Source organism: Erinaceus europaeus, chromosome 18 (genome assembly GCF_950295315.1).
Source record: "Erinaceus europaeus chromosome 18, mEriEur2.1, whole genome shotgun sequence".
NCBI lineage: Eukaryota > Metazoa > Chordata > Mammalia > Eulipotyphla > Erinaceidae > Erinaceus > Erinaceus europaeus.
In genome coordinates this window covers 53,489,951-53,508,266 of record NC_080179.1, presented here as the reverse complement: position 1 = coordinate 53,508,266, position 18,316 = coordinate 53,489,951, and the positions used below count along the sequence as shown (strand labels likewise).

General features: G+C 39.5%; 1 protein-coding gene across 1 annotated transcript in view; it reads left to right on the top strand.

Moving 5' to 3' along the window:
- The window catches only part of TMEM163 (transmembrane protein 163), a 266,400-nt gene that overhangs the window by 161,207 nt on the left and 86,877 nt on the right, over positions 1 to 18,316 (top strand). The window contains exons 3-4 of the mRNA XM_007532691.3: positions 4,448 to 4,491; positions 6,057 to 6,148. Coding sequence (XP_007532753.1) covers positions 4,448 to 4,491; positions 6,057 to 6,148 — 136 coding nt within the window. The remainder of the gene's footprint in view (positions 1 to 4,447; positions 4,492 to 6,056; positions 6,149 to 18,316) is intronic.

The window sequence follows — 18,316 nt, the reverse complement described above, 5'->3', positions numbered from 1 at the left end:
AGAATGGTAAGATATCTATCGAGCCCTGAATGAAAAAGGGTTTCAACCAAGAATAATATATCCTGCTAGACTTTCATTCAAACTAGATGGAGAGATCAAAACCTTCTCAGACAAACAACAGTTAAAGGAGGCAACCGTCACCAAGCCTGGCCTGAGTGAGGTATTAAAAGACCTCTTATAAACAAGAACATCACCATAATGCTTGTCATTTATCAGAGCAAATACAAAAATGTTGAATAGTGGCATTACAATACGTTAAATCCATAATATCAATAAATGTCAATGGCTTAAAATCATCCATTAAAAGGCACAGAGTGGAGGATGGATGAGGAAACACCACCCAACATATGCTGCTTGCAAGAATCCCATCTGACCCAACAAGGCAAACAGAGGCTTATAGTGAAAGGACGGAAAACTATCCTACAGGCTGATGGACCACAAAAAAGGCAGGAACAGCCATTCTCATCTCTGAATTTAAATTAAATAAAGACTTTAAATTAAATAAATTAAATAAAGTAATAAAAGATAGGCAAGGCCATTACATAATGAGTAGAGGATCAATCAACCAAGAAGATTTAACAATTATTAACATCTATGCACCCAATGAGGGATCATCTAAATACATTAAACACCTACTGAAAGAATTACAAAAATACATCAATAGTAATACAATAATAGTGGGAGATTTTAACACCCCACTTTCATACTTAGACAGATCAATGAAGCAGAGAATCAACAAAGAAACAAGAGAATTAAATGAAGAGATGGACAGACTAGACCACCTGGACATTTTCAGAGTTCTTCACCCCCCAAAACTAGAATACACATTCTTTTCAAATCCACAAAACACATACTCAAGGATAGACCACATGTTAGGTCACAAAGAGAGTATCAACAAATTCAAGAGCATTGAAATCATCCCAAGTATCTTCTCAGACCACAGTGGAGTAAAGCTAACATTTAACAACAAACAGAAAATTACTAAAAGTCACAGAATTTGGAAACTCAACAACATGCTGCTTAAGAACCTCTGGGTCAGAGAGGCACTCAAGCAAGAAATTCAGATGTTCCTGGAAACAAATGAAAATGAAGACACAAGCTATCAAAATATTTGGAACATAGCTAAAGCAGTACTGAGAGGGAAACTCATAGCCATACAATCACATATTAGAGAACAAGAAAAACTCAAATAAACGACCTTACTGCACTCCTTAAGGACTTAGAGGAAGAGGAACAAAGGAACCCTAAAGCAAACAGAAGAACGGAAATCACTAAAATTAGAGCAGAAATAAACAACATCAAAAATAAGAGAACCATACAAAAGATCAATGAAGCCAAATGTTAGTTCTTTGAAAAATTAAGATTGACAACCCCCTAGCCAGACTCAGTAAAAAAAAAATGGGGTGAAGTCTCAAATATAATTGTAAATGCTAGAGGAGTGATCACAACTGATACCACTGAAATCCAGAAAATCATGTGAAACTTTTATGAAGAACTATACACCACCAAGCAAGAGAATCTGGAAGAAGTGGAGTAATTCCTAGAAACATATGCCCTTCCAAAACTGAACCAATAAGAATGACAAAACCTAAATGCACCAATCACAAAGAAATCGAAACAGTTAATAATCTTCCCAACAACAAAAGTCCTGGACCAGATGGCTTCACAAACGGATTCTACAAAACCTTCAGGAAACAGTCAACACCTGTACTTCTAAAGCTTTTACACAAGATGTAAGAAACAGGATCACTCCCTTCCATCTTCTATGAAGCCAACATCACCCTGATACCAAAAGCAAAAAGGAAAACTACAGGCCAATATGCCTGATGAACATAGATGCCAAAATATTAAACAAGATCTTGGCCAACCAGATACAGCAGCATATCAAAAATATTGTTCATCATGACCAAGTGGGATTTATCCCAGGAATGCAAGGCTGGTTCAACATACATAAGTCAATCAATGTCATTCACCACACCAAAAAAAGCAAAACCAAAAACCACATGATTATTTCAATAGATGCAGAGAAAGCCTTTGACAAAATTCAATACCCATTCATGCTCAAAATGCTACAAAAAATGGGAATAGATGGGAAATTCAAGATAGTGGAGTCTATATATAGCAAACCTATAGCCATCATCATGCTCAATGGACAGAAGCTGAAAGCATTCCCCCTCAGATTGGGGACTAGACAGGGCTGTCCATTATCACCATTACTCTTCAACATAGTATTGGAAGTTCTTGCCATAGCAGTCAGGCAAGAGAAAGTAATCAAGGAATACAGATTGGAAGAGAAGAAGTCAAGCTCTCACTATTTGTAGATGACATGATAGTATACATAGAAAAACCTAAAGAATCCAGCAGAAAACTACTGGGAGTTATTAGGCAATACAGTATTGCAAGGTGTCAGGCTACAAAATCAATGTACAAAAATCAGTGGTATTTCTTTATGCAAATACTAAATATGAAGAAGAAGACATCCAGAAATCACTCTCATTCACTGTTGCAGCAAAATCAATAAAAAAAACTAGGTATAAAGCTGATCAAAGAAGTGAAAGACTTGTATACCAAAAACTATGAGTCACTATTCAAGGAAATAGAAACTGATACCAAGAAATGGAAAGACATCCCATGCTCATGGATTGGAAGAATAAACATAATCAAAATGAATATTCTCCCCAGAGCCTTATAAAAATTTAACGTGAATTTAAAGTTCCACCAAGCTTCTTTAAGAGAATAGAACAAAAACTGCAGTCAATTATCTGGAACCAGGAAACACCTAGAATTGCCAAAACAATCTTGAGGAAAAGAAACAGAAATGGAGGCATCACACTCCCAGATCTCAAACTACATTATAAGGCCATCATCATCATGATCAAAACAGCCTGGTACTGGAACAAAAATAGGCACAAAGACCAGTGGAACAGAATTGAAAGCCCAGAACTAAACTCCCACACATATGGACATCTAATCTAAGGGGCCCAAAGTATTAAATGGAGGAAAGAGGCTCTCTTCAGTAAACGGTTCTGGGGAAATCTGGGTTGAAACATGCAGAAGAATGAAACTGAACCTCCTTATCTCACCAGAAACAAAAATCAACTGCAAATGGATCAAGGACCTGGATGTTAGACCAGAAACTATCAAATACTTAGAGGAAAACACTGGTGGAACACTTTCCCACCTAAACACCAAGCACATCTTTGATGATTGAAACCCAATTGCAAGGAAGACTAAAGCAGAAACAAACCAATGGGACTACATCAAATTGAAAAGCTTCTGCGCAGCCAAAGAAACTATCACAGAAACAAAGAGACCCCTCACAGAATAGGAGAAGATCTTCACATGCCAGACATCAGACAAGAGACTAATCACCAAAATATACAAAGAGCTCAGCAAACTGAGCAACAAAAAAGCAAATGACCCCATCCAAAGGTGGGCAGAGGATATGAACAAAACATTCACTACAGAAGAAGAGATCCAAAGGCTAACAAACGCATGAAAACTTGCTCCAAGTCACTGATTGTCAGAGAAATGCAATTGTGTTTCAATCATCAAAGATGTGCTTGGTTCGTGTCCTTTGTCTAAATAGGTATTGACTTCCATGACGCATACCCATGTCTCTTTTACTCAGTCTTTGCCACATTTGTGCCTGAAACAGTCACTTCAGTGCTTTGCTGGCCCATGGGGTAGAGTTGTATGCTTGCTATAGCTGCCTTTCATTTGGCCTTCTGCCATTATTAAATCAAGTTGAGAAGTTTTTGAAATTTAAAATTGCTCTGACAGAGAACATATCACAGATTCTGGCAAAAATGCTACCCAATTGACTTGCCCACCAAACAGATATAGATTTTTGTATAAAATATATTTTCTGTTGTAATTGTAATAGTTATACTTTAGACATTTATTGTTAAGTATGACATAATTTGTTATTTTTCTAAACAATTCCACTAAGGTCTATACTGGATGCGAAGCTCTTGTGGGCAAAAGAAAAAAAATAAACTGTCTTAACAATCATGGTGCAGTAGTTATTATGGAGTTAGTTTGAATGACTGTAATATTGCTTCAAACATTTAGTATTTTTTCTGACTCTCTAGTCCCAGTTGCTTAATTCTCAAAATAGGAGCAGCCATTTGACTGACAAATGCTTGAGCATTTGCATTCTGAAGCTGGCCCTTTGGTACTTCAGTACACATTGGGTAGAGCAGTTGCTGCAGGTGGATTCTGAAATCTTTTTTTTTACATTATTCTCTTTTATAAAATTCTCATATTTTACAAATTGAGAAGTTTGTATAGTTTCAAACTTCTATTAAGTAAAAATTTAAAATTAAATATAATTTATTAATTCCCTTTGTTTATGAAGCCATATTGAGCTATGAATATAATTATAAATGATGAAAGTAACCCATGACATCGTAAATATTCTGAATGATATTTTCTTTCTTTTTAGCTGTCTCCGTTATGAGGTACAGCGCCTCTGCTTTTGGGTTTGCAGTAAGTAACTTGAAATGTGTCTTTATGAAGTTTTGCACACCTTCCCAAGCCTACAATCTCAATTTGTGCTCTCAGATACAAAGGCTGTTAGCAGATGACAGCCCCAATGACAAATGTCTTTTATAGGACAATAAAAAAATCACAGTTTAATCAAAGTAAATTAAGTAAACTGAAAGGATAATATATAATTCTCAAAAACAAGGGGACTACTTATCCCACCTTTGGTTGAGAGGATGTTTTCGAGTTTAAGCCTTTTTTTTTTCATCCTGCTCAAAGTTGTAGGTTTGAAAATGTGGACACTGTTGCAGTGAAAACATCTGGTGGTGCAAAAAGAAATGTTTGGAATTTCACTGGGTGTTGCTAGCACTTGAATACATCAATCTGTACTAAGACTAAAAGTAATCTCTCTTCTGAACCTGCTTCCTGATGGGTCTTGGTTTGAGAAAACACATCTCAGATGTTTTACAGTGCAGGCAGTTTTGAAAACTCAGATCAAGTTTTCTCACATCCCTTCAAGATGTGCTTATAAATTTCCAAATGAAGACTGTGGTGTAGTAACTCCTACAGAGTTCTGAACATCCCTCCAGTGTAGCTTTAGGCTTTCCTATACCCAAGAGTATGTATTCTTGTTTTCAAATCCACTCCTTGCCTTTATTGTGAAGATACAATGTTTTAGGGTTTTGCAGACTCTTCTTACAATCTCTTGAAGGTGGTGGACTCTTTCTGTAGAAAAATGCACACCAGGGGCCAGCCAGTGACACATCCTGTTGACCACACATATCACCATGTGCAAGGACCCAGGTTTAAGCCCCTGGTTCCCATCTATTGGGGAAAGCTTCACAAGTGGTGAAGCAGTGCTGCAGGTGGACTCTCTTTCCTTCTCTATCTACTCCTTCCCCCTAGTTTTCCTTCACCTCTATTAAAAAATGAGTGAATAAAATATAAAAAGATGCACAGTGAATATACACCCTTCTGTCTTTTCTTTGTGATTCTTCTTTTACACACATTCATGTATTCATTTAAACAAAAGATTGCATTTTATGTACACTTTCAAAGTATTGCCAGATTTCCAGTGCCACTGGGACCCTCCCCCCTTCCCAGATCCAAGGTAAAACTGTTCCATTGACCGTCAAAAACAGAGTTTTTTCTTTTGTTCCTCCCTGGGGATGTTCAGAACAGTGCTGAAATCAGTGCCTTGGAGAAACCAATTCCACATGTGTCAGAATAATGTAGCCCTCCTCCCTACCCCCAGTATCTTCTGAGAGTTGGCAGCCAAGGTCCTGGGAGTAGAGCCCTTCACCCCACAGAGTGTGGTTGCTCAGGTGGTGTGAGGTATGAGGAGGGACTGTGGCATTGCCACCATGCTGGTATGTGGGCTGTCCTTGGCTCCAGATTCTCAGGTTTCACTCTGAGGACAATGAGCAAGTCCCCTGCATACTAACAAATCTCTTTGCTCTGAGCATAATCATGCAGACATTCCAAGTCACAACACAGTTGCCTTGTGTTTTCACAGTCATGCCCTATTAACTCTGAAAAGCCACTAATACCATGTCTCCTTTTCCTAGTTTGATGCCATCCTTGACGTCCTGTCATCAGCGATTGTCCTGTGGCGTTATAGCAACGCAGCTGCTGTACATTCTGCCCATAGGGAATACATGTAAGTGAATATTTTTTTCTCCTTCCAGACAGCAAAACCTTTGCAAATGAAGACTTTATAATTAGGCCGTCCGCACAGCTTACCCTACAACTTTGGTCTCTATGATGAGAATCAGGCCCTCACGTTGCCTTTGAGAATGACTGGCTGGCAAGATTACAACCCCCTGTTAAGTGCCTCCTTGGAAGCTCAGAGAGATGAGAGACATTCTCTTCATGATTCTCCCCATTTTCTGCTTTTGAGCTGATATCCTTTCATAGTCCCTCTTTTTATATCATTGGAATCTTTGTTCCTTAAAATTTTATGCCATTTTCCTTTCTTTCTAAGTAGATGCGTTGCCACTAATCCCTGGGGCTTGGTGCGCGTACAGCAACGCCACTGCTTCCAGAAGCCAGTCTTTTCTCTTCCCTTCTTCTCCTCTTCCTCTTCCCCCACCCTTCCTCTTTCTCCTCCTCCTTCTTGTTCTTTTATCTCTCTCTTTCTCTCTTTCATGCTCATTCTTTTTCATTTTTAATTTTAACAGAGGGTGAGAGCCAGAGAAAGATAGAGAGGTGGGGAGAAACAGATACCTGCCGTGCTGTTCTACCACTCATGGAGCTTCCCCCTGCAGATGAGGACTGAGGGTTGAACCTGGGCCTTCACACGTGGTGATGGGTGCATTTTACTGGGTGTGCCACCACCTGGCCTGCTCCACTGTGATTTACAGATGATATTAAGACAGTGAAATTATTCTACTTTTCTTCTATTCCTCTGTGTATTAGAGGAGTACATATCTTCGATTTCCCATGATGGATGATTTTGTTACTGAAGGATTTGTGATTCTGACCACAAAATATATGTTCTTTCAAACTCCTATCTCTGCATATCATTTGTAATCCTCTAGGCCAATAATCATGGATTCCAGGGTCAAGTACATTAGTATTGAATCACTTAAGTAGTTCTACTACTTAACTGCTCTTTGAAAAGATACTAACTTCTCTATGTCTTATTTTCTCATCTGAAAAAGCAGAAAAGCAATAATGTCCCCTTTACAGAATTATTGTGATAATTATAATTATGAAATTATATCTCACAGCATGTAATGATGTGACATATATTAACAATATATAATATGACCTATCTCTATTAGCTATTACATATTAACATAGGTCAGTGTTTGGCGTAGAGTCTGATAAACCTTAGTACTGATTATGATGAGTTAGTACATGGGGTTCTCTGGAATTGAATCATCACTGGCCATTAGAACAAGATTTTAATCCTACCTCTGCAGCTTTTGGGCAGCATACTAGTGAATGAGTAAGTGCACCCTTGTTATGGTTTGCAATGGTGCCTAATAGAAAGTGCTTTTGATGGCGGTGATATCAAACATACAGATGTTGGGATGGATATCTTTTTGGCTCACGGGGATTCAGACAGTTATATATTTGACATTGCTGGTGCCAAATGGAAAATTTCTGAATATGATGCCATAAGTCAATTCTTTCATGAGTGAGAACAAATTCTAGTTTAACCAAAACTTCTTTTCAGTGATGAGTATTTATTTTCATGTATTCTTTTAATTGTTAGATCTATGACATCACAGATAATATTTTAGAATAAGATTAATTAGACAAAGAAGTGAGCAACTTTGTTGTTAAAAACTCAGAATATGGGAGATCAGGCAGTGGCGCACCAAGTTAATCACACATAATACGAAGTGCAAGGAACTGCACAAGGATCACAGTTTGAGCCTCCAGCTCCCCAACAGCAAGGGGAGTGCTTGGTCTGCAGGTTGTCTGATTTTCTCTCACCTGTCTGTCTGTCTGTCTGTCTATCTGTCTATCTTGTCTATTTTTCTCTTTCCTCTTAGTTTTTGTCCTATCCTATTAAAAAATAAAAAAAGCCGCCAGAAGCAGTGGATTCATAGTACTGGCACCAAGCCTCAGTAACTGGAGGCAAACACAAAACAAAACAAAGCAAACAAGCGAAAACCCCTCAAAATATTAGTAGTAGGGGCCCAGGTGGTAGCTCTGCAGGTTAAGCGCATACATGGCGTGAAGCGCAGGGACCCTCATAAGCATCCCAGTTCGAACTCCGGCTCCCCATCTGCAGAGGAATCTCTTCACAAGCAGTGAAGCAGGTCTGCAGATGTCTATCTCTCTCTCCCTCTCTATCTTCCCTTCCACTCTCTGTTTCTCTCTGTCCTATTCAACAACAACAGCAATAACAACAATAATAATAACAAAACAAGAGCAACAAAAAAGGGGGGGATGGCCTCCAGGAGCAGTGGATTCATAGTGTAGGCACCATGCCCCAGCAATAACCCTGCAGGTAAAATAAAATAAAATAAAATAAAATAAAAATAAATAAATCAGTGTTTAGCTGATTTTGTAGAATTTCAAACAAAGTTGAATTAGCCCTGGTGCAGCTTAAAGAGCAGCTGCTTCATCCACCTAAGCTGTTACTGTCAATTGTATTATTGAAGGAAGCAATAAAAATAATATAGAGAGTGGAATTTACTGAGATGCTTACATTTCAGAACTACTCCCTAGCCTTTCTTTTGGCCAATATATTAGACACTAATAGCAATTTTAACACTTCCACGCCATTGGTTCAAACTTAGAGGAGTACATGCCAGATTCCAAGCACTGAGTAAGAAAAAAAGGGTTGTAAATGCCTTATTAGTAAATTTTAAAATATTGGTTATAGGTGGCCAGGTGGTGTGGCACACCTAGTTAAACACAGGTTACCATAAGGACCTGGGTTTGAGCCCCTGCTCTCCACCTGCAGTGGTGGGGGGAGGCTTCATGAGTAGTGAAGCAAGTACTGTAGGTGTCTCTCTGTCTCTTTTTTCTTTACTTACCTCCACCCAACACCCCCCCCCCAATTCTCTATTCTATCAATGAAAGGAAAAAATAAGAAAGAAAGAATGAATGGCCACTGGGAGCAGTAGATTTGCATTCAGGCACCAAGCCCCAGAAATAGCATGTCAATATGCTACATATTGGTAGAAGAATATTTGAGATATATTGGGTTAAATTATTAAAATTACTTTTACTTTTCTTTAATTTGGCTCACAGAAGTTTAAAATGACATATGTGGTTTATGTTATATTTCCAGGGAACTGTGCCCTTAGAAATGAAAGCTCTTCCCTGGGTATCTCCTTTCTTGTTTTAGAATTAATAATCCAGATTGTTATTTACAATTACAAAAGGAATTGAGCTTACTGTTTCTCATACTTTCTCTTGAAATTTGTTGTTTTATCTGAATTCTTTTCTGCTGAAAAGAGCTTCTTACACACAAGCCATAAAAACCACACATTATGGTAGTCTTTCTATAGTGTTGGGACCTATGTGATCATTCACCAAGTGCCCTGAATTTTTTCCCCCAAGATTAATATTGGTGATAATTAATGTCTTAAAAAAAATTTTTGTGGGGCCTGGTGATGATACACCTGGTTGAGCGCACACACTATAGTGGTCAAGGACTCGGGTTCAACCCTCTGGTCCCCACCTGCAGGTGTCTCTCTCCCTCTATCTTCCTCTCTTCTCAATTTGTCTCTGTCTCTACTCAATAATATATAAAATATATTAATTTTTTGTTTAAAAATTGTCTACAATCTGGTTCTCTATAGTGGAGGATATGGAAGATTTGGAGGAAGATGTGATGTAATGACACCTATCACGGGGAGATGTGGAACTGTACCTAATGTGACAAAGACAGTTCTGTTAATCAGGGTCCGCTGGTAGCACAGTGGGTTAAACACACATGGCTAGAAGCTCAAGGACCGGTGCAATGATCCTGGTTCGAGCATCCAGCTCCCCAGCTGCAGGGGGAGGGGGTCACTTCACAAGCAGTGAAGCAGGTCTGCAGGTGTTTGTCTTTCTGTTAATTGGCACTTCCTCAATAAAGTGAAGTACTAAACATCGACATTAACACCCAAAAAGACATTCAAAGTTACTTTGGTAATTCCCATAATGCAATTCACATGATGAGATCATGACAGTAAATTCACTTGGAGATTTTTAATCTACAGATTTCAATGACATGCACAATCCTCTGTATTGTTGGCTTTAATTTAAACTTTTTAATCTCTGGTTCATGCCATGTAAATTAAAAATTCATGAAATCACTTCCAGCTGAGAAACTGATGTTTGCATATTAATGAGCATGAATGAATTATGAGAGGAAATGTCATAAAAACCACTGATTTTTAGTTACTGGAGAATAAGACTTGAGAAAATACTTGGGAAATACCCACATTAAGTCCTTTGGTTTAGTTGATTCCTTTAATTTTTCCTAATTTGACTCTACGCTTCAGAATAAATCTTGAGCTTGAAATTAGTAATTCAAAGAAGATAAATATATTACAACTGATGGCAGTATGCTGACTGTAAACGTGACATAGGGATTTTATACTCAAAAGAAAACAGGATCTTACTATTACAGAGTTTTTTCCCAAATAGTTTTGTTTTGCTTTGCATTTTTGTTGTTGTTGAAAAAAAAAAACCTAGCAGGAGCCCCTGGTTCAGTGCCTACCTTACCATGCATGGGGCCAACCTTGATCCCCATCTGTAGGGGGAAGCTTCAGCAGTAGTGAGTAGTGCTGTGGGTGTCTTTTTTTTTTTTTCCCTCCCCTCTCAATTTCTCTCTATCCTATCAAAATAAAAAGAAGAGGATTGGTGGAATCATTGTGCAGGCACCAAGCCACAGTGATATCTCTGGTACCATAAAGAAAACACATACACACACACACACACACACACACACACACACACACACACTTAACTGTTTTCATCTTTTTCTTCCCTGTAGGCTATGGGAGCCTGAGGGCTTTTAAACTATAAGTAGGCTTCTTAGCTTAATCACTGACTGCTGACCAAGAGATAAAGAAGGTTGGGGAAGAGATAATCTAGTGGTTATGCAAAGAGACTTTCACAGCCCCACCTCTAGGCCACCGAGGTATAGATCTTCTTCTGAGTTTCCTCGTTAGTTCTCTGTCCCCTGGTGTCAGCACAGGGCCTCCCTGCCGCTGCTCCAGATTCTGAGGGGAGTAGCAGTGGAGACACACAGTTGCATGTGGTGAGTCTCAGAGGAGTCCTCTCCTCCCTTTAGCCCTCTTTTTGTTGGTGAAACAGAAAGGAGGTGGTATCTCAACTGGTAAACTGCCAAACTGTGACCAGCCACTTAATCTCCCCCAGGCTCCTCTCTGTTCACGAGTCACACGTGTTTGCACTCAGCGGTGGATTTGGTGGGTTCCTGAAATCATTCTAGTCCTGTCTTGTTGTGGTCCTAGGTGGTTTCCTTTTCCCCAGGTTGGTTTTTAATAGGTAACTTGGTGCTTTCTATCAATTACCCCCACCTTTTGATCAATCAGGTTCATTACAACATCAATACATAGAACTTCTTCCTTAAAATATCAATACATCTAACACTACCCTCTGTTGTCTCTACTTCAGCTCCAATTCTCTCTTCATACCTATTCCTTCCACTTCTCCACACTGGTATCATCTTAATGGACACTTTTTATTTATATGGAGATACAGTGACACAAAGACTCTACAGCATAAGACTTCCTCTGTTGCCATAGTACTTTACATATGGTGCCAAGACGGTGTATGGTGTATGGATATGGTGCCCTATCTGGTGAAGTATATCTCTGACCCTAATTGTTTATTTCTTAAAAGCTCCAAATTTTATTGTTCACCTTCCCATGGTGGGAATATGTATAAGGAGAAGTCAGACCTTTAGGTTTTATCTTGATTGTAGTTTTTAACAGGTGGATATGATAAAAGGAGCGACAAGGGAAGCAAATTTATGTGCTTTGGAGGACTTCGAAGAATACACCAGAATAGCCAGACTGGGTGAGGTAGAGTGGGAAGACAGTGGAAACATAAGTGAATAGCAATTATGGATTTGAAGTTTGCTTCTGTTGACAATTATTGGTGTAGGATGGTAATCCAAGAGTGGGAAGGTAAAACCAGAATTCATAAGAGGTACAGTTACTGGAGTGTTCTTAGAGTGGGGAGAGGTGTACTGAGATGAAATGAGAGGTGGACTTAGAGTGGGGAGAGGTGGACTGAGATGAAGTGATAGGTGGGCTTAGAGTGGGGAAAGATGGACTGAGATGGAGTGAGGATGGATGCTGGCAGAATGCCCCACCTGAGGTTGAAGGAAAGTTTTGCACAATCAGGGAGGAGATGAAGGCACCAAGGCAGATGTTGTTGTCATCAGTGAATGAAGGAGAAGTGCCAGGAGTGTGTGACTTAATGACAAGGAGATGTAGTGAGTACTTTAGTCACTTGGGGTTGAAATCCAGAAAACTGGCTTGGAATGCAGCAGGAAGACAGTCCCTGAGAATGTGGATGAGATAGAAGAGTTTCCTCTACTTCAAAGGTAGGAAAGGCATCAAGTTTTTATCAGAGCAAAGGAAAACTCAAAACCTAAAAAAATAAAAAAGATTTTGAGACTACAGAGACTGGAAATAGAATGAAAATGTTTGAGGGAAGGACCACACAATGTCATGTGTGAGAGATCCTAAGAGGAGGGTGATGACTGGTTGTCCTGGTGGCAGTGACGTGTCGTGAAGCCACTCAGTAGAATGAAGCACTATTTGTATAGTTATATTGTGATGAATCCAAGTTCATTAAGAAGAGAAAGCTTGGGAGTAGGGCGGTAGCGCAGCGGGATAAGCGCATGTGGTGCAAAGTGCAAGGACCAGCATGAGGATCCCAGTTCAAGCCCCTGGCTCCCTACCTGCAGGGGAGTCGCTTCACAGGCGGTGAAACAGGTCTGCAGGTATCTATCTTTCTCTCCCCTCTCTGTCTTCCCCTCCTCTCTCCATTTCTCTCTGCCCTATCCAACAACAACAACATCAATAACAATGACAATCATAACTACAACAATAAAACAACAAGGGCAACAAAAGGGAATAAATATATATTTAAAAATATTTTAAAAGAAGAGAAATCTTGGAGAAACAGTAATACTTAAAGTCTTTGCTCATTTGTTCTAGTCAAAGAGGTTCACAGCAACACACACTTATTTGGAACATAAAAAGTCTCCAGTGATACAAAGGAGGCTGGTGTCAGGGGCACCTCTGGGAGGGGGAGACATTTTCTTTAGATTTTTAGATGAGAACTGTCCAATAAACAACTCTGAAACAGTGGACATGCCCCCCCCCCTTCATGGGTCAGTGTGATAGACATTGATCAGAGGTGGCTATTGAGAACTTGGCATGTGACTAGAAAATTTTAGGGACTGGATTTTTAGCTTTATCTAATTTTAGATAAGCCAGATAGCTGGGCATAGCAAGTAGCTACTATACTAAATATTTTCTCTTTAGGTAGTTTAGTCACTTTTAACCTATTAAAAATATAAAGTTGTCAATAAATCAGAGTTCAAAGGATGTTCAAGTGAGGGAAAGATACCAAGGGAGGAGAGGAAATACTGAAAGTAGAGGGAGTGGGAAAAATTACTGCAGGAGGAACTTGGCAAAGCCAAAGAACTCGGGAACTATCAAGCTTGTCGAAACTATTCTAAGCTCTGAGTGCCATGTCATGCCACTCTTGAAGTACAGTATCCTGCTGCCATCAGCTGTGGAGGGCCACTGGGATGCTTGCCACAGAAGGTACAGCTTACAGCTTACTGGGGGCCTATGACATTTTGCATTTGATTACAGCACAGGTGGGAGGCTACAAGATGACTCCCCAGTGCCAGCTGTCTCTCTGGACATCAGTGATGAGACAGAGGGGTGGAGGCAGATGGGAGGCTGTTCACCTTTATAAGCTTCTAATTCTGCAATACTGAGACAAAAACGCATCTCAGAAGGTGGCTCCCTTGTTGCAAAAGTGTCTCTGCATAGCATTATGCTTAGTAGCACATTGAAAAGCAAATCTGAGTGATCTGGAGTGAATATTCTTGGAGAGGCATACATCCTTTGTCTTTACATGTGAAATAAATGAGGTACACTGTTTCTTACCTAAGCAAGGTCCTTGATCCATTTCCTTTTCCAATCTGCTATGTCAAACTTCTCGACCTGAAAATTCTCATTTGACCAGATGACTGGTTTCGTGTCTCTTGTCCTAGGATTCTGGGACTCTAGGACTCAGATGACTGGGAGTCTTTTGAAAACTGGATTTAGTACCACCCTTGCTGTTTTGGGGAAACAGCAACAAAAACTGGGCAAGGTAGGAAGCCAGCTCTGTCAAGAACTGGTGAATTGGTAATTTGCTTTTGCTGTCTGACCTAGTGACAATGGCTTATACCAAGAATAGAGGGGGGGGGGGTCAGGACTTCCCCCTTTTCCCTAATCAGGGACTATGGGAAAGTCAACTGCATTTCCTCCACTTTTGTATAGTGCTTTCCACTTTACAAAGCTCTTGCATGTGTTATAAATCAAGAGTAAACTCTGAAGTAGATAGAATACGTGACTTTGAGGAGTCAGGCGGTAGCACAGCGGGTTAAGCGCACATGGCACAAAGTGCAAGGACTGACTTAAGGATCCCGGTTCAAGCCTCTGGCTTCCCACCTGCGGGGGGGGGGGGGGGTCACTTCACAAGTGGTAAAGCAGGTCTGCAGGTGTCTATCTTTCTTTCCTCCTCTGTCTCTCCTCCTCTCTCGATTTTTCTTTGTCCTATCCAACAACAATGACATTAATGGCAACAATAACAATAATGACAACAACAAAGGCAACAAAATGAGAAAAATGGCCTCCAGGAGCAGTGGATTCATAGTGCAGGCACTGAGCCCTAGCAATAGCCCTGGAGGCAAAACAAACAAAGAAACAAAGAATACATGACTGGAAATGGCCTCAGTGACTGATGGCAGCTAATGTTGAAGGCATAGTCTTCGTAGCAGGACTTGATTGAACTCATCTGCTTCTGGACAGTTTGGGGTTAGTTTTACTTGAGCAGGATGTACCAGAGGAAGAGAGTATAGACTTGTTTGGTCCCTGTTTTAAATTGCATTATGTCCCTTGAAAAGATAGATTGAAGTTCTAACTTCATGGTGCTTCAGAATGTGACACTAGGGAAATAGAGTCTTTGCAGATACATCTAAGTAGATGAAGTCCTTATTCAGTGTGACAGATCCTTCTGAAAGTCAGAAGCACACAAAAATAAAATGGCCATAATAGAGGCAGAAGGTACAGTGCTGTGTCTGCAAGCAAAGGAATCCCAAGCTAGTGGAAAAAAGGATAGGTTCTGTTCTACAGGTTTCAGGAGGAGGATAACCTGCTGACACCTTGTTTTTAGACTTTAAGCTTCAACAACTGTGAGAGAATCTATTTCTGTAGCTATTAAACCCACCTGTATGCAGTATACAGTAAAAGTTGCAGTAATTCATAGAGAGACAGCAACTACAGTAAAACTCACTTCCGAATACAGTAAAACTTGCTTCCAGAGCAAACCAGAACTAACAAGCTAGCATTTAATATGTATGATATATGTGCATTTGTGTATTCATAATGTGTCTGGTTACTTATACACACACACACACACACACACACACAAACACTGGATTTTCTCTTACTACCATATTTTGAACAATTTTTCCCATCTTAGAATAGAGGAATAATTTTTTTTACTAGTTAAATATTATTTATAAAAAGGAAACACTGATAAACCATAGTTTAAGAGGGGTACAACTCCACACAGTTCCCACCACCAGAACTCTGTATCCTATTCCCTCCCTTGATAGTTTTCCTACTCTTTAACTCTCTGGGAGTATGGACCCAAGGTCATTGTGGGATGCAGAAGGTGGAAGGTCTGACTTTTGTAATTGCTTCCCCACTGAACATAGGCATTGATAGGTCTATCCATACTACTAGCCTGCCTCTCTCTTTCCCTAGTGGGGTGGGGTTCTGGGGAATCGGAGCTTCAGGACACATTGGTGGGGTTGTCTGTCCAGGGAAATCTGGTTGGCATCATGCTAGCATCTGGAACCTGGTGGCTGGAAAGAGAGTTAAAATATAAAGTCAAACAAGTTGTTGGCTAATCATGAACCTAAAGGCTGGAATAGTGCAGATGAAGAGTTGGGGGGGGTCTCTGTTCTGTAGATAGCTAGTAGGCATATTTTAGTTATATTCCGAAGGGCCTGTGGCTATATTAGTTTTTATCCCCCCTGAGCCTGAAATCTGATACGCAGGTGGATCCAAGTTATTGTCTGGGGAGATGATGCCATGGCTGGAAAAAGGACCAGAAAGCTGGATCAGGGAAGAGAGTAGTTCCCAAATTATAGGAAAGGTGTATAAATATTGTTGACTGTAAACTGTGATCTGAGGCCCATATTTAGCTTAGGTGCCTATGTGACCTCTGCATCCCTGTAGATCTGAGCTCACATTCTGTGGTCATGAGTAGGAACATTCCAAGCCACCCCAATATCAGGACCCATCTTCCTTCCTCAGGTATAGCATAGAGTATGTTGTCCAGCCTCCCTTTAGAGGATGGGACAGCATACTACTTTTTATAACAACATGTTAAACTGTGTATAAGGTGAACATGTTTTGTTTAAGCAATTTTCATTGAAAAAAGTGGGTTATTTCCAGTATCTTCAAGTTAAAAATAATTGTCCTTGTACATTTGTATTTTAATGTTTACTTTATTATTTATGTGGGGGGAAAATACTAGAAGTCTGGATTAAAATATATGCTACCTTACAGTTTGGTGTCTAGTACCAAATGGTAAATGGTATTCCATTAAGGGTGTAGTCTTTGCATCCCCACCAACAGAAGTGAGGATGTTTGTTCCCTTGTCTTTGCTAGAACTAAATGTGGCCATTGTTTTCAATCTCTGTTACTGGCTCAGGTAAGAAATTCCTTTCTTATTATCAAGCATCTTTTTAGCTACCTATCTAGTTGAACATCCACAAAAGCTTTTTTGGCTTTTGTATTTACTTTGGGTTGTCTTTTATTTGTTTTGAGGGGGGAATATTTTCCAGATTCTGGAATTTAGGTGACCAAAGCCATAAATAAGATCTAGCTGACCATGCTGTTCTGCCTCACCTCCACCTATAACTGTACTTTAATCTATTTATTGGTATGTTTATTCATCCCCACACTAGACTTGAAGTTCATGTAGCCAAGGGTATTCCTTAACTGTCTGATTTTTATTCCCAATTCCTACAATGATTAATCCTAGAGTAATTTCTGAGTACTGGTAGGTGCTCATTATAGACAGATAGTTGTAGAAATAGTAGTTCACCCATATCTGCAACCTTAGGAAAACTACTATAGTTTACAATGGAGGAATTGGGGATCCAGAACTCTGGTGGTGGGAATGGTGTGGGGTTAATACTCCTGTTGTCTTGTAATTTTATAAAGCAATATTAAATCTCTAATAAAAAAAGAAGGAAAAAATAAACAAGACAAAAGCACTAAAGTATTCAAAATTGCTAAAGAGAAAGAATGGAGGATGTGTGTGTGAAGGGCAGAAGAAAACATCTTAGTCCATACTAATATGTCTGGAAGAATTACACAGGCAACAGGGACTTACTGAAAGTCACTTCTCCCCACATAAGCATGAGGTAGTTTCAGGATAACTGTGGGAAATGTGGGATAGACTTTCACTGGGAAATCTGAACATTAGTCTAGATATAAAGGTCACCATTTGAAAGGTTTGTATTGCATCCTACAGGCCACCGTGAGCTACATATCTGTGTATGTTGGTGTCTCGATAGAAGTCATTTATTTACCTGTTAGAATGAAATGGCTTCTGTTTCCATTAGACGTGTTATTGTTATTCAAATATACACGAATATTTGAATAACAAAATAATAAAAGGCATATTTGTTTTCAAGTGGAAACAGGAGTTTTGGAATGAAAGTAAGGTGTATGGAACCCTTTCATCTTTCATCAAGTTTTGATAACCTTTATTAAAGGTTACCACAAACTAAGGTAATTGGTATATTTTGAGTACCTGTTTTATGCCAGCTATCTTGCTGACTCCTGAATGAAGTAGAGTTGTTACTGAACAACCAGTAGAGAGGGTATATATTGTTTCTGAGGGCTCCTGGCTAGTAGTGTATATTACCAGTATTTGAGCCTAGGTTTGATTGCGTAGAGACTTTCTCATAATCATTGTACAGTGTTACCTCTCTAAATTATTATTTGTGTTGTGTATTGGTGCTACCAATTTTTCTTTTCTTTTCTTTTCTTTTTTTTTTTTGCCTCCAGGAATATTGCTGGGGCTCGGT